Source organism: Neoarius graeffei, chromosome 4, assembly GCF_027579695.1.
Source record: "Neoarius graeffei isolate fNeoGra1 chromosome 4, fNeoGra1.pri, whole genome shotgun sequence".
Lineage (NCBI taxonomy): Eukaryota > Metazoa > Chordata > Actinopteri > Siluriformes > Ariidae > Neoarius > Neoarius graeffei.
The window spans coordinates 72,664,533-72,679,862 of record NC_083572.1 but is presented as its reverse complement, the minus strand read 5'-3'; the positions used below and the strand labels follow the sequence as shown (position 1 = coordinate 72,679,862).

Genomic DNA, 15,330 nt, shown 5'->3' with positions numbered 1-15,330 from the left:
CAGCATGCCTAGAAACCAGTGCACTTAAGACACTGTGAAGCAATTTAAATGGAAACACCATCGTGGTAGCAGTGATGTAGGATAGAGAAATGTGTAACAAGTGATACATGTATCTCATAATATGATAATAGGATTTAATAGGATTGTCTTGTGGGCGGCACGGTGGTGTAGTGGTTAGCACTATCGCCTCACAGCAAGAATGTTCTGGGTTCAAGCCCAGTGGTCGACTGGGGCCTTTCTGTGTGGAGTTTGCATGTTCTCCCCGTGTCTGCGTGGGTTTCCTCCGGGTGCTCCGGTTTCCCCCACAGTCCAAAGACATGCAGGTTAGGTTAACTGGTGACTCTAAATTGACCGTAGGCGTGAATGTGAGTGTGAATGGTTGTCTGTGTCTATGTGTCAGCCCTGCGATGATCTGACAACTTGTCCAGGGTGTACCCCGCCTCTCACCCATAGTCAGCTGGGATAGGCTCCAGCTCCAGCCCGTGACCCTGCACAGGATAAGCGGTTATGGATAATGGATGGATGATGGATGGATTGTCTTGTGAGGGCACAATACTGTCTCTAGGTGCAGGTGTGCAATGATAGTAGGACATGTTGTGATAGTGTGCATGATTCTAGACTCAGTGTTGGGAAGGGTCTTGATTAGTTTGGGTGAGTGGTGGGGAGAAGTGTGTGAGTAGAAGATAGATAGATAGATAGATAGATAGATAGATAGATAGATACATACATACATACATACATACATACATACATACATACATACATACATACATACATACATACATACATTCATTGACTTTATTGATCCCAAGCTGGGAAATTGGTATGGTACAGCAGCAAGTTATCATACATGCAAAAAGAAAAAGACACACTGTACAACATAAAATAGAATTTAGGGGGGAAAGATCCCAAGAACAAGTCGTCTATACAATATACAGGTAAAAATGTACTATAAAAAATATATGTATCTATATATGTGCTTTGTACATGTGAATGTGCATTAATAGTGCTAAAAACAAGAATTGTGATAAATGAAGATAAAAACTGTGCAAAAGTAGCAGTATTGAACGGAAGATAGATAAATAAATAAATAAAAAATAAATAAATAAACTCTAATGGTGCAAAGTGACTAATGACAGTAAACAAATAAGCTCTAATGGTGCAAAAGTTACAGGAAGACCAGGGTTATGAACAGGACTATACAGTAGAGAGGTCAGAGTTCTCTCAGTCAGAGGTAAGTTATTGTACAGGATGATGGTTTGGGGCAGGAAAGATTTCCTGTATCGGTCCCTATGACAGTGAAGCTCTAACAGTCTGTTGGAGAAGGTGCTCCTCTGTCTGTCCAGCATGTGGTGGAGAGGGTGGTCAGGATTATCCATGATAGATAACAGTTTGTTCAGAGTCCTCCTCTCCTCCACAGCCTCAGAAGTGTCCAGAAGTGTGTTGAGTAGTCTGACTGACTCAGGATTTGCTCTCCAAAACCTCAGCAGGAAGTGAAAATGCCGCTGGGTTGTCTTGGCTAATCAGGTGGTGTTATTACACTAACAACACTAATTAATTACACTCATTTAACTGTAATTAGCTGGAAAATAGAGCTGACAGATGTTTCTGTGATGTTTGATTGTGTGGGTCATCAGTATAAGCAGTATGTGCTGTAGGCCTGTCGTTCATACAGAAGTGTATATTGTTCTTATTTTCTGTCTATTATATTAAACACAACAGTAAAATGTCAGTTATTAAGCACATATTTCAGCAGATTACCTGAGGTTTGGTGGGAAAGAGCTTCTTCCTCTTCTTTCGCAGATGGCATATGAATAAAACATAATTATTCTTTATGTGATTACTCATGTGCTTGCCTAGGCAGCACAAAGTGGCAGCCGGCCAAACTTAAAAGCATGCACGATACCAACCAAGCATGTCATGCATTAAGCCAGCATGTCATTCAAAAAAAAAAGCTTCACCACAGCCCTGGCCAGGATAAAGCGGTGAATAAAGTATTAAATTAAGTGAACAAATTAATCATTACTAATAATTGCAAAAATACTGTTCATCATCAGTTTACTGGTTCATTTGATAAATTATCAGAGTATTAGCCATGCTTTTAAGACATTCTTGTTTAATAATCATATTCATGGTATCAGAGTTGAGTTAAATCATTTTTAAAGATGAACAAAACCCAAAAATAAACTCCTTCATCCTGACAGATAATATCCATACAAGACATGTTTGAGTGTTCACTTGTTCATATTTGTACCTGCATACTGTGTACGGATTTTTTTTAAAAGAAAAATGTCCCTGGGCGGGGTGGCACGGTGGTGTAGTGGTTAGCACTGTCACCTCACAGTAAGAATGTTTTGGGTTTGAGCCCAGTGGCTGATGGGGGCCTTTCTGTGTGGAGTTTGTATGTTCTCCCCGTGTCTGTGTGGGTTTCCTCCAGGTGTTCCTGTTTCCCCCACAGTCCAAAGACATGCAGGTTAGGTTAATTGGTGGCTCTAAATTGACCGTAGGTGTGAATGTGAGTGTGAATGGTTGTGTGTCTCTATGTGTCAGCCCTGCGATGACCTGGTGACTTGTCCAGGGTGTACCCCGCCTTTCGCCCGTAGTCAGCTGGGATAGGCTCCAGCTTGCCTGCAACCTTGTACAGGATAAGTGGTTATGGATGGTCTTTGGGCGCTGATATCTTACTCTCTCCAAGGTTCAAATATCGCACTCTGAGTACAAATTACACCAGAATATCTGAGATTGTGACATCACTTACATGCTAATGTGACTTACCGAGGCTGAGATCTAGTGGATACATTCCTTCTAAATTATTGTAAACAAACCTGAAGTTGCCTGAGTGTCAAGTGTTTAGGTGTAAAAATAAGCCTGATCACTGAAGCAGTGAACACACGCACACACACACACACACACAAAACATACCCAGCCATGAGCCTTTTGCTGCCTATAAACGCTCCATCGTTGGCTACTTAGTATTTTTGTTTTTTGTTTTGTTTTAAAAAATGAAAAATGTCCTTGTATTTTTATATGACCTGTTTTTGTTTTTTATTCACTGAGAAAAGTGATCTCTTTAGATGGCAAGAATCGCATTGCTATGACGGCAGGATTGACTGCTAGTGTCTGTGTCAGTACTGTGTATGTGTTATCTAGCCGAGCGAGATTCAAACTTCATAAAAGTGAAGTCTGTTGATTTGTGGATTTTGTTGTCAGTAAAAATCACATGGTTACAGAAAATTTGTAAAGATTTTTAGAATTAGAAGCCTTTATTTCTCACATATACGTTACAGCACAGTGAAGTTCTTTCTCTGCATTCAGTCCTGCTGAAGCAGTGAAAACACACATACAGAGAGAGAGAGAGAGAGAGAGAGAGAGTGCAGTGGTGCTCAGGGATCTTTATTAGAATTAGAAACTTTTATTTGATGACTCTGTGTTACGATGGTAAATGGCGTACTAGTTACAGTTCCGTCACAGGCGGATATCCAGTTTCATTGCAAATGGTTACATCCAGGTAAGCAACATCATAACTTTTTAAAATGGATAAATCGTTGTTATAAAGTTTTATTTTTAATTTAAACATATGGAGGGCACATCGGGGCACTTTTGTGATGGGCAAACGGTGTTTATTTTTTTAGTTCTCTTTAACTTTAAGGAGGACTAAGGAATTATATAGTCTGTCAGACCGGTTTGATTGTGTAATGTATTTGTTGTATGGAGAGGATGTGGGAGAGAGGACACATGGGCATACACAAAACATGTTTATTTCGTCTGTCCTAATAATCATCACCAGTACACCAGGAAGGGGCGAGAACACACACTGGCAAAAACAGACCAAGAGAAATAAACAGGCCAGGATCAAAGCCAGGAAAAATTAAACATATCCAAGAAGAAGAAGAAGAAGTCAAGAAGATAGGCACAAAGGTAGGTCCAGGAAACACATGGCCTTGTGACACAAACAAACGTGCACAACTTCACAACTAAACAGAGAAACACATAGGGAATAAATCCAATAAAATTAAAGGAAGAAATTAGCAACAGGTGAACACAATCAGAGAAGGATTAACAGATGGACATGAAGCTTTACCCATATAAAGAAAGTATCAGCCAAATAAAGACAGATGGAGATGCAGAGTCTGATAGGTCTTAACACTGACCGTGCGCTTTTCAAGCTCAAATTCTTCATATCAGTAAAATGCATGCAAATCCTTAATCCCCCCCCAAAAAACAAAAAACATCAAACAAACATTTGATCGGATTTTAAACATTTCCTCAAAACATCTGCAGACCAGAATGTGTAAAGTCAGACGTGAGTAATAATAATAAAGCATGGAAGTAGATATGATTATGTGCTTATGCACTAATTGTGCATTTACATGATAATGGAAAAACGTCCCACCATGTGGGAAAGTAAAACAGGCAATGTGTGCTGCAGAACGCGATAGGAAGTCTCATGTAAACATTAGTAATGTGATTTGACAGAAGTAAAGTCTGTCCAATTGGCACCATTTCTAGATAGTTATTTCCAGTCACACACGACAAGGTTTCTCTTTACTTGAATGGAGAGACCCACAAAAACAAACCAGACAACATTTCAAACATCAACTTGAAATCACTGTTAAAATCTACACTGTAAAAAAATATTTGTTGTTTTAACTTAAAAAAGTTAGTGCAAGGGCTGCCTTAAAATTTTGAGTTCACTGGAATTCACATAGTAAGTTAAATTGTTGTGAACTTACTATATTAATTTCAGTGAACTCAAAATTTTAAGGCAGCCCTTAAGGCAACCCTTGCACTAACTTTTTTAAGTTAAAACAACAAATCATTTTTACAGTGTAACAGAAGTGTAAATAGTTTGTGTTATTGGCTCTGATACACCAAAAAAGTTGTTGGGTTGTTTATTATTATTGTTTTTTAAGGATGCTTCAGCTACTGGAGCACATATACTCCATAATACGCAAGGCAAAAACTTAACAACACCAACCTTCTATATGAATATATCTGTGTTAACGGTGATGGTCCACTGAGAGAATAGGCGAAAATGTCTTCCTGTTACATTGAGCAAAGCATAATGGCTTGTTTATTTTATGTATTTATTTTATGTAGTGTGCTACATGTCTAATTTGACGATGTCTCTGGCTTTTATGTTTATTTCCAATATATATTTGTCCTGGAGTTTGCATGTTCTCCCCGTGTCCGTGTGGGTTTCCTCCGGGTGCTCCGGTTTCCCCCACAGTCCAAAGACATGCAGGTTAGGTTAACTGGTGACTCTAAATTGACCGTAGGTGTGAATGTGAGTGTGAATGGTTGTCTGTGTCTATGTGTCAGCCCTGTGATGACCTGGCGACTTGTCCAGGGTGTACCCCGCCTTTCGCCCGTAGTCAGCTGGGATAGGCTCCAGCTTGCCTGCGACCCTGTAGAAGGATAAAGCGGCTAGAGATAATGAGATGAGATGAGATATATTTGTCCTTTTCAGGGTATAAGCTGAGACATATGAGTGATGTATTAGCCAGAGTGCTACCTTTAAAAAACTGAGTGAGAGTCATTCATGATGATGAACTCAGCCCTTATCGATAGCCCCAATTCCAAAAAAGTTGGGACGCTGTGTAAAACATAAATAAAAACAGAATGCAATGATTTGCAAATCCTTTTTGAACTATATTCAATAGAATACAATACAAATACAAGATATTTAGTGTTCAAACTGATAAACTTTGTTGTTTTTTTGTGAATATCAACTCATTCTGATTTCATGCCTACAACAAGTTCCAAAAAAGTTGGGACAAGGGCATGTTCCATCACCATAGGCACTAACACCCCCATACCATCACAGATGCTGGCTTTTGAACTTTGTGTTGTTAACAATCTGGATGGTTCTTTTCCTCTTTAGACTGGAGGACACAATGTCCATGATTTCCCCTAAAAATTTTAAATGTTGACTCGTCAGACCGCACTGCACTTTTCCACTTTGTGTTAGTCCATCTTAGATGAACTCAAGCCCAGAGAATTCGACAGCATTTCTGGATGTTGTTGATATTTGGCTTTCGCTTTGTATAGTAGCTGCAGCAGTGAACTGCGTTTACCAGTAATGGTTTTCAGAAGTGTTCCTGAGCCCAAGTAGTAAGATCCTTTATACAATCATCTCAGTTTTTAATGCAGTGCCGCCTGAGGGATTGAAGATCACGGACATTCTATGTTGATTTTCGCCCTTTCCCCTTACATACAGAGATTTCTCTGGATTCTATTAATCTTCTGATTATATTCCAAAACTTTCCCAGTCTTTTGTTGCCTCTGTCCCAAATTTTTGGAATGTGTTGCAAGCATCAAATTCAGAATGAGTGTATATTTACAACAAACAATAAAATTTATCAGATTGGACATAAAATATCTTGTCTTATATACAATCTTGTATTGTATTCAATTGAATAATGGCTCGCAAAAGATTTGCACATCATTGCATTCTGTTTTTATCTGGCGTCCCAACTTTTTTGGAATCAGGGTTGTCACATGGGCGTGCATAGATCTGTTGTAGTTTATTTTAAAAGCCTGTTCTAACAGATTTTTGTAGGACTTTAAGATCATAGGCAAGTTACAAGACCAATTTCTTTATTGTGAATGAGTTCAAACACTGTCGTGCCGCCTGCAAACTTTATGAGAAGCACTAGTTGTTGAGTACAAGCTGTACTTCAATTAAAGTCCAAGCTGTGCCAAGTTCCACAGAGGAGGAGAACACATTTAATTTGTCCAAGTTCTATCACATACAAAATGCTGAAAAGGCACTGTTTACTCTCTCAGTATTGTTTGTCTGAGGAGGTGAGAACACAGCAAATTTGTGAAGCGGTCTTGGTTTCCATCCAAGTGAACCCTTTACAGCTTGACTACAGTGAGAACATCCTTTGACTCTGAATTGATCCAGCTGCAGGAACCAACCAACCAAACAAACAAAAAAAATTCTGTGCATTTTGTGTGGCTGGTGATATTTCTCTTTTGATATGAGCTGCGGCGGCACGGTGGTGTAGTGGTTAGCGCTGTCTCCTCACAGCAAGAAGGTCCTGGGTTTGAGCCCCGGGGCCGGTGAGGGCCTTTCTGTGTGGAGTTTGCATGTTCTCCCCGTGTCCGCGTGGGTTTCCTCCGGGTGCTCCGGTTTCCCCCACAGTCCAAAGACATGCAGGTTAGGTTAACTGGTGACTCTAAATTGACCATAGGTGTGAATGTGAGTATGAATGGTTGTCTGTGTCTATGTGTCAGCCCTGTGATGACCTGGCGACTTGTCCAGGGTGTACCCTGCCTTTCGCCCGTAGTCAGCTGGGATAGGCTCCAGCTTGCCTGCGACCCTGTAGAAGGATAAAGCGGCTAGAGATAATGAGATGAGATGAGATATGAGCTGCTAAATTAAGGCAAAAGCGCAGAGCTGTACACAGCAAAAGTGTAACATGTTCTCATATCTGAACTAAAGTTTTTTTTAAAAAAATGCTCAGTACAGTTCACAAAATATTTTAAACTTACATAATTATTTATTTGCACTGGCTCTAAAAATGAAACGCCGTAGTGATCAGTGCTGCTTTACTACTCTGTCAATAAGTAGTTAAACTCCACATATGCTACTTGATTTTAAAAAGTGATTGTGCTATTACCATATAAATGAAAAAAAAATGTAGGCAAACTTGACGACTTGTAGTGATTTGGATGTGACTTCTGGCCACTGATAATGATGGTCAAATATTTGTTTTTGAGAGGGTGGATTGGTGAACGGTCATGAAGGTCATGAAGATACCACAAATCTAGTACCTGCTACACCACACATGCCAACTGTGTGTTCTTGTGCTTTATATTGTTTTCCTTGTGTTTGGTATTTCTGATTTGGACTCTGTGTCTTTTGACTTTTTTTTTTCAACATGGTTATACATAGGTGTAATTTATTGTGGTTACAGGTGCTTTTCCTAATGAGTGTGTGTCTGCTGGAGATTGTGGAAGGGCAAAAACTGGCAGAGGAGAGGGAAGAATCACACTCCACCACACTGATGGTCCAGAAAGAGCAGAGACAACCTCCATGGGCTGCACTTTATGGTAAGGCCCAAATCTGAGCCACAACTTCCAGACCTACTCTGCCATATCAGTTTAATATTTTAGGACTTTTTGACCAGATATTTTAGTGTTGGTGGATTATTGTCTACATTGCAGTCACACTGACATGGTAGGCATTTGGTCTGGTTACTGCTTAACGTTGATTAAGTTGGGAGAATAAACCTTCCTTTGATTGATAGTTTTGACTATATAAAGTAATTTGCCTCTTCATCTTTACCATGGTATGCATCTGCTCAGGAATCATTGTTCCTTCCAGTGTAACCATGGAAATGTATGTAGTTCAGCTGTAATTGTATTAGGCATGCAAGTCAAAGTCCCTCTCACGCTAGAATCTGGTCTTCCCAGGCAGTCTCCTGTCCCAGTACTAACCAACTCTTTAAGTCATATGGGTGCGGCACTGATCTCCATTTCGATAACGGAGACTGACTTCCCCACTCGCATCTGTATTGCAGTGTGCCTTGCCAGATGGTAGCAAGTACCATTTTTATGATGGTCTTTGGTATGACCCAACCGCGAGTAGAACTCACAATCTCCTGGTCGAGAGGCAGACACACTAACCACTAGGCCAACTCGCGGTCTGTAGTAGGCACTACTTTTTTTTTTACACCATATAGTATGAGCATGTGGCAAAAAATATTGTATATCACAATACAAATAAAGGCATTTGTCCTTCCTGTTTGGAATGGAAACTACACCACTGTGTTGGCCTGTGAAAAAGGGCTAAAGTGCGATATATACACACCGTTTATCAGTAAGGCCATGCAGCAGTTTAATATCAAATGATATAAATACTGCAGTGTATGAGAAACTACAATGTCTTGCAAAAGTATTCATCCCCCTTGGTGTTTGTCCTGTTTTGTCACATTACTAGCTGGAATTAAAATGGATTTTTGGGAGGTTAGCACCATTTGATTTACACAAAATGCCTACCACTTTAAAGGTCCAAATTGTTGTTTTATTGTGACACAAACAATAATTAAGATGAAAAAACAGAAATCTGGAGTGTGCGTTGGTATTCACCCCCTTTTGTATGAAACCCCCAAATAAGAGCTGGTCCAACCAATTCACTTCATAAGTCACATAATTAGTTGATTAAGATCCATCTGTGTGCAATCAAAGTGTCACATGATCCATTACATGATGTCTGTGTAAATCAACCTCTTCTGGAAGAACGCTGACTCTGCAACTCTACTAAGCAAGCAACATGAGAACCAAGGAGCGCTTCAGACACGTCAGAGACAAAGTTGTGGAGAAGTATAGATCAGGGTTGGGGCATAAATTTAAAAAATCCCAAACTTTGAATATCCCACAGAGCACCATTAAATCCATCCATCCATTATCTGTAGCCACTTATCCTGTGCAGGGTCGCGGGCAAGCTGGAGCCTATCCCAGCTGACTATGGGCAAAAGGTGGGGTACACCCTGGACAAGTTGCCAGGTCATTGCAGGGCTGACACATAGAGACGAACAACCATTCACACCTACAGTCAATTTAGAACAACCAATTAACCTAACCTGTATGTCTTTGGACTGTGGGGGAAACTGGAGCACCCAGAGGAAACCCACGCAGACACGGGGCAAACATGCACACTCCACACAGAAAGGCCCTTGTCAGCTGCTGGGCTTGAACCCAGAACCTTCTTGGTGTGAGGCGACAGTGCTAACCACTACACCACCGTGCCACCCACATTAAATCTATTATAGCAAAATGGAAAGAATATGGCACCACTAAAAACCTGACAAATGAAGGCCATCCACAAAAACTTACAGACCGGGCAAGGAGGGCATTAATCAGAGATGCAACAAAAACACCAAAGATAACACTGAAGGAGCTGCAAAGATCCACAGCGGAGATGGAAGTATCTGTCCATAGGACCACTTTAAGCCATACAGTGGTGCTTGAAAGTTTGTGAACCCTTTAGAATTTTCTATATTTCTGCATAAATATGACCTAAAACATCATCAGATTTTCACACAAGTCCTAAAAGTAGATAAAGAGAACCCAGTTAAACAAATGAGACAAAAATATTATACTTGGTCATTTATTTATTGAGGAAAATGATCCAATATTACATATCTGTGAGTGGCAAAAGTATGTGAACCTCTAGGATTAGCAGTAAATTTAAAGGTGAAATTAGAGTCAGGTGTTTTCAATCAATGGGATGACAATCAGGTGTGACTGGGCACCGTGTTTTATTTAAAGAACAGGGATCTATCAAAGTCTGATCTTCACAACACATGTTTGTGGAACTGTATCAGGGTACGAACAAAGGAGATTTCTGAGGACCTCAGAAAAAGCGTTGTTGATGCACATCAGGCTGGAAAAGGTTACAGAACCATCTCTAAAGAGTTTGGACTCCACCAATCCACAGTCAGACAGATTGTGTACAAATGGAGGAAATACAAGACCATTGTTACCCTCCCCAGGAGTGGTCGACCAGCAAAGATCACTCCAAGAGCAAGGTGTGTAATAGTCATCAAGGTCACAAAAGACCCCAGGGTAACTTCTAAGCAACTGAAGGCCTCTCTCACATTGGCTAATGTTAAGGTTCATGAGTCCACCATCAGGAGAACACTGAACAACAATGGTGTGCATGGCAGGGTTGCAAGGGGAAAGCCACTGCTCTCCAAAAAGAACATTGCTGCTCATCTGCAGTTTGCAAAAGATCACGTGGACAAGCCAGAAGGTTATTGGAAAAATGTTTTGTGGACGGATGAGACCAAAATAGAACTTTTTGGTTTAAATGAGAAGCGTTATGTTTGGAGAAAGGAAAGCACTGCATTCCAGCATCAGAACCTTATCCCATCTGTGAAACATGGTGGTGTCAGTATCATGGTTTGGGCCTGTTTTACTGCATCTGGGCCAGGACGGCTTGCCATCATTGATGGAACAATGAATTCTGAATTATACCAGTGAATTCTAAAGGAAAATGTCATGACATCTGTCCATGAAGTGAATCTCAAGAGAAGGTGGATCATGCAGCAAGACAGCAACCCTAAGCACACAAGTCGTTCTACCAAAGAATGGTTAAAGAGGGATAAAGTTAATGTTTTGGAATGGCCAAGTCAAAGTCCTGACCTTAATCCAATTGAAATGTTGTGGAAGAACCTGAAGCAAACAGTTCATGTGAGGAAACCCACCAACATCCCAGAGTTGAACGGAGGAATGGGCTAAAATTCCTCCAAGCCGGTGTGCAGGACTGATCAACAGTTACTGCAAACATTTAGTTGCAATTATTGCTGCACAAGGGGGTCACACCAGACACTGAAAGCAAAGGTTCACATACTTTTGCCACTCACAGATGTGTAATATTGGATCATTTTCCTCAATAAATAAATGACCAAGTATAATATTTTTGTCTCATTTGTTTAACTGGGTTCTCTTTATCAACTTTTAGGACTTGTGTGAAAATCTGATGATGTTTTAGGTCATATTTATGCAGAAATATAGAAAATTCTAAAGGGTTCACAAACTTTCAAGCACCACTGTACACTCCACAGAGTGGGGCTTTATGGAAGAGTGGCCAGAAAAAAAACATTGCTTAAGAAAACACATTTGGAGTTTACCCGACCGCATGTGTCAGACTCCCCAAATGCATGGAAGAAGATTCTCTGGTCAAATGAGACTAAAATTGAACTTTTTGTCCATCAAGGGAAATGCCATGTGTGGCACAAACCCAACACCCTGAGAGCACCATTCCTACAGTGAAGCATGGTGGTGGCAGCATCATGCTGTGGGGATATTTTTCATCTGCAGGGACAGGAAAGCTGGTCAGGACTGAAGGAAAGATGGATGGCACTAAATGCAGGGCAATTCTGGAGGAAAATCTGTTTGAGTTGGCCAGAGGTTTGAGACTGGGATGAAGGTTCACATTCCAGCAGGACAATGACCCTAAACAGACTGCTAAAGCTACACTGGAGTGGTTGTGGGTGACATAGTGGTGTAGTGGTCGCCTCACAGCAAGAAGGTTCTGGGTTCAAGCCCAGTGGCCAGTGGGGGCCTTTCTGTGTGGAGTTTGCATGTTCTCCCTGTGTCTGCGTGGGTTTCCTCCGGATGCTCCGGTTTCCCCTACAGTTTAAAGACATGCGGTTAGGTTAGGTTAATATGGGACAGCCTTGGGCTGAGGTGCTCTTGAGTGAGGCAGCTAACTCCCAACTGCTCCCTGGGCACTGTTAGCATGGCTACCCACTGCTCAGGGTATGTGTGTGTGCTCATTGCTCATGTGTGTGTTCACTGCTTCAGATGGGTGAAATGCAGAGAGGAATTTCACAAGCGTGTGATGACTAAAGTTGTTGTTGTTCTTCTTCTAAAGGGAAACATTTAAATGTCTTGGAATGGCCTAATCAAAGCCCAGACTGCAATCTAATTGACAATCTGTGGCATAACTTGAAGATTGCTGTAGACCAACACAGCCCATCTAACTTGAAGGAGTTGGAGCAGTTTTGACTTGAGAAATGGGCAAAAATCCCAGTGGCTAGATGTGCTAAGCTAATAGTGACACACCCCAAGAGACTTGCAGCTGTAATTACAGCAAAAGGTGGCTGCAGTAATAGGTATTCACCTATGCATGTTCCAGATTTCTGTTTTTTTTCCATCTTAATTATTGTTTGTGTCACAATAAAACAATTTGCACTTTTAAAGTTATAGGCATGTTGTGTAAATCAAATGGTGCAAACCCCCCAAAAATCAATTTTAATTCCAGCTTGTAATGCGACAAAACAGAACAAACACCAAGGGGGATGAATACTTTTACAAGACACTGTATGTCCACTAAAGTGTAAATATAAAAGTGATTCCACAAGTTTAACTGGCTTGTCTCTGTGGAAGTCACAGTGCTACAAATCAGTTCAGCATGGTTATGATGGGTTATGTTGTGTTATGTGAGCCTGCAAAAAGGCCACATGGTCCCAGGTAACCAAGCCCATGTTATGATCTGCATAGTTTTATCTTTCAGAGAGATCTTTTCTTTGAGGCTGTTGACATTTTTGTTTTGTCTCCATCAGCATTCAGTGCTGTTAGCCAATGTGTTAAATCATTTAAACATGAAGATCATTATAAGGAGGTAAGAATGTGTTCCCTTCTGAGTGAACCCAGATGTTTATGAGTGTACACTAATTTGAGTTCTAAGTCAGTGATGATTGTAATAAATAACATCTATAAACTTTTCTGGTATTTCCATTTTAAGACTCAAGGAAAACATAGTTCTGGCTATGTGGATAAGGTACTATGCATTTGATAATGTCTGAAGAGTATGGGTTTAGTCCAAGGCAGTGTTTCATCACATGTAATAGGTTATACCCATAAAAATCTATTTATTACTTTGGAAGTTTCTTCTCAACAGTAATAACAACAAATGGAAAGAAAAGAGACGTTTACTTAAAGCATATACACAGAGCCATGGCCTCACTTTCGTTTATAAATGCCTTGAGACCTCAAGAATGGCACAGGAATAGTTTTAAGTGTTAACAATAAATCTAATATTGTAATTTTTATGATTAAAGTGATTCATATAGGTAGCGGTCTGAGTGAATGACCTTGACGTCCGTAACATCACAGCAGGAAGTCTATCGGTCTCATTGCCATTTCTGCTATACTAAATCACAGAGCTGACTGCAACTCCGAGCCTCCATTTTGAGCTAATTTATCGCCATGCCATGTAGATGTGTTGCTGGCCGGTGCAGTAACACGACAGAAGGTGGATTTACGTTGCATTCATGGCCCAAGAATGTTCAAACTGCAAAGATTTGGATGGGTTTTGCGAGACGTTCATGGGCACATTGGGCGCCTACGAAGTGGTCTCTCCTCTGCTCTGCACATTTTACTGAGGACTTGTACGAAACCTCTGATCTGTTGAGGAGTGTTGGCTAGAAGCCTGTATTGAAAGAGGGTGCAGTACCAATAATTAAAGGAAAAGAAAACAAGAAAAGGAAAGTATTTATTTTATTTATTTTATTTTTTTAAAAAGGAAAGTTCAGTTGCACCAGTCCTCCTGGAGTGACCCGAGGGTTGTTGCTAAAACCCGGGATGGAATGGGACATGACATATTGCTCGGGCAGTGACCTCCCCGCAGTTGTTGCTAAAACCGGTGACGTCCCGTTCCGTCCTGGGTTTTAGTAATTGCCTGAGCCGAGCACTAATGGCGGAGTACTCTGTATGGACAAAATAGAGAAAGAGTGGAGCAGCCGTCTTATTTCTAAACTGGATATTGCTGCCATCTCACCCTTACGTGGAAGAAGTGAATGAACGGAGAACTGAACAAACAACTGAAAGTCAGATTGTTTCAAAACAATCGGCCACAAGGTTGGCTTTCAAGAAGCGAGAACACAGACGAGTAAGCTCCGACTCTCATTTGGATACAAAACAACAAAAACACGTTGTTTACCTGCATTTAGATTAATACATGTAACTTGGGGCGGCACGGTGGTGTAGTGGTTAGCGCTGTCGCCTCACAGCAAGAAGGTCCGGGTTCGAGCCCCGTGGCCGGCGAGGGCCTTTCTGTGCGGAGTTTGCATGTTCTCCCCGTGTCCACATGGGTTTCCTCCAGGTGCTCCGGTTTCCCCCACAGTCCAAAGACATGCAGGTTAGGTTAACTGGTGACTCTAAATTGACCGTAGGTGTGAATGAGAGTGTGAATGGTTGTCTGTGTCTATGTGTCAGCCCTGTGATGACCTGGTGACTTGTCCAGGGTGTACCCCGCCTTTCGCCCGTAGTCAGCTGGGATAGGCTCCAGCTTGCCTGCGACCCTGTAGAACAGGATAAAGCGGCTAGAGATAATGAGATGAGATGAGACATGTAACTTGTATTGTGTTTAAGTTGCCGGTATAAGATTATTTAATTTGCTTCAGAATGTGATTGCCTCAGTTCATCTGATTATTTAATTACTCTTTTACGTTTTATCAGTGAAAATGCATGCATGTACGTTGCATAAGTTATAACACCTATCCTGTTTTAATGAGAGTCAACCCACAATCAGTGAGGTCAAATCAGTCTTAGTTGAGCAAGTTGGTAACAGTATTTCTTACTTTCACCATAAATTTTTATTTATATGACTTTGGTCTTTAGCTGTCAAAGGCCTCGGCCTTAAAACCGGTTCCCGCTGTGACTTCATGCACTTAGGGCTGGCTGGCTCAGCGGGGCAGCTCGAATGCCAACTTTGCGGTCGATTTTAACTCTCAAAAATATATATATTTTTATTCCTATTTATGCAGCATACAAGAGTCAAGGATGGAGGTACTATCCACTCAGAAATTT

The 15,330-nt window shown here is 40.9% G+C and overlaps 1 protein-coding gene across 1 annotated transcript in view; it reads left to right on the top strand.

Moving 5' to 3' along the window:
* The window catches only part of LOC132884468 (persephin), a 48,356-nt gene that overhangs the window by 20,208 nt on the left and 12,818 nt on the right, over positions 1-15,330 (top strand). The window contains exon 3 of the mRNA XM_060918322.1: positions 7,926-8,061. Within this exon, the coding sequence (XP_060774305.1) occupies positions 7,926-8,061 (136 nt within the window). The remainder of the gene's footprint in view (positions 1-7,925; positions 8,062-15,330) is intronic.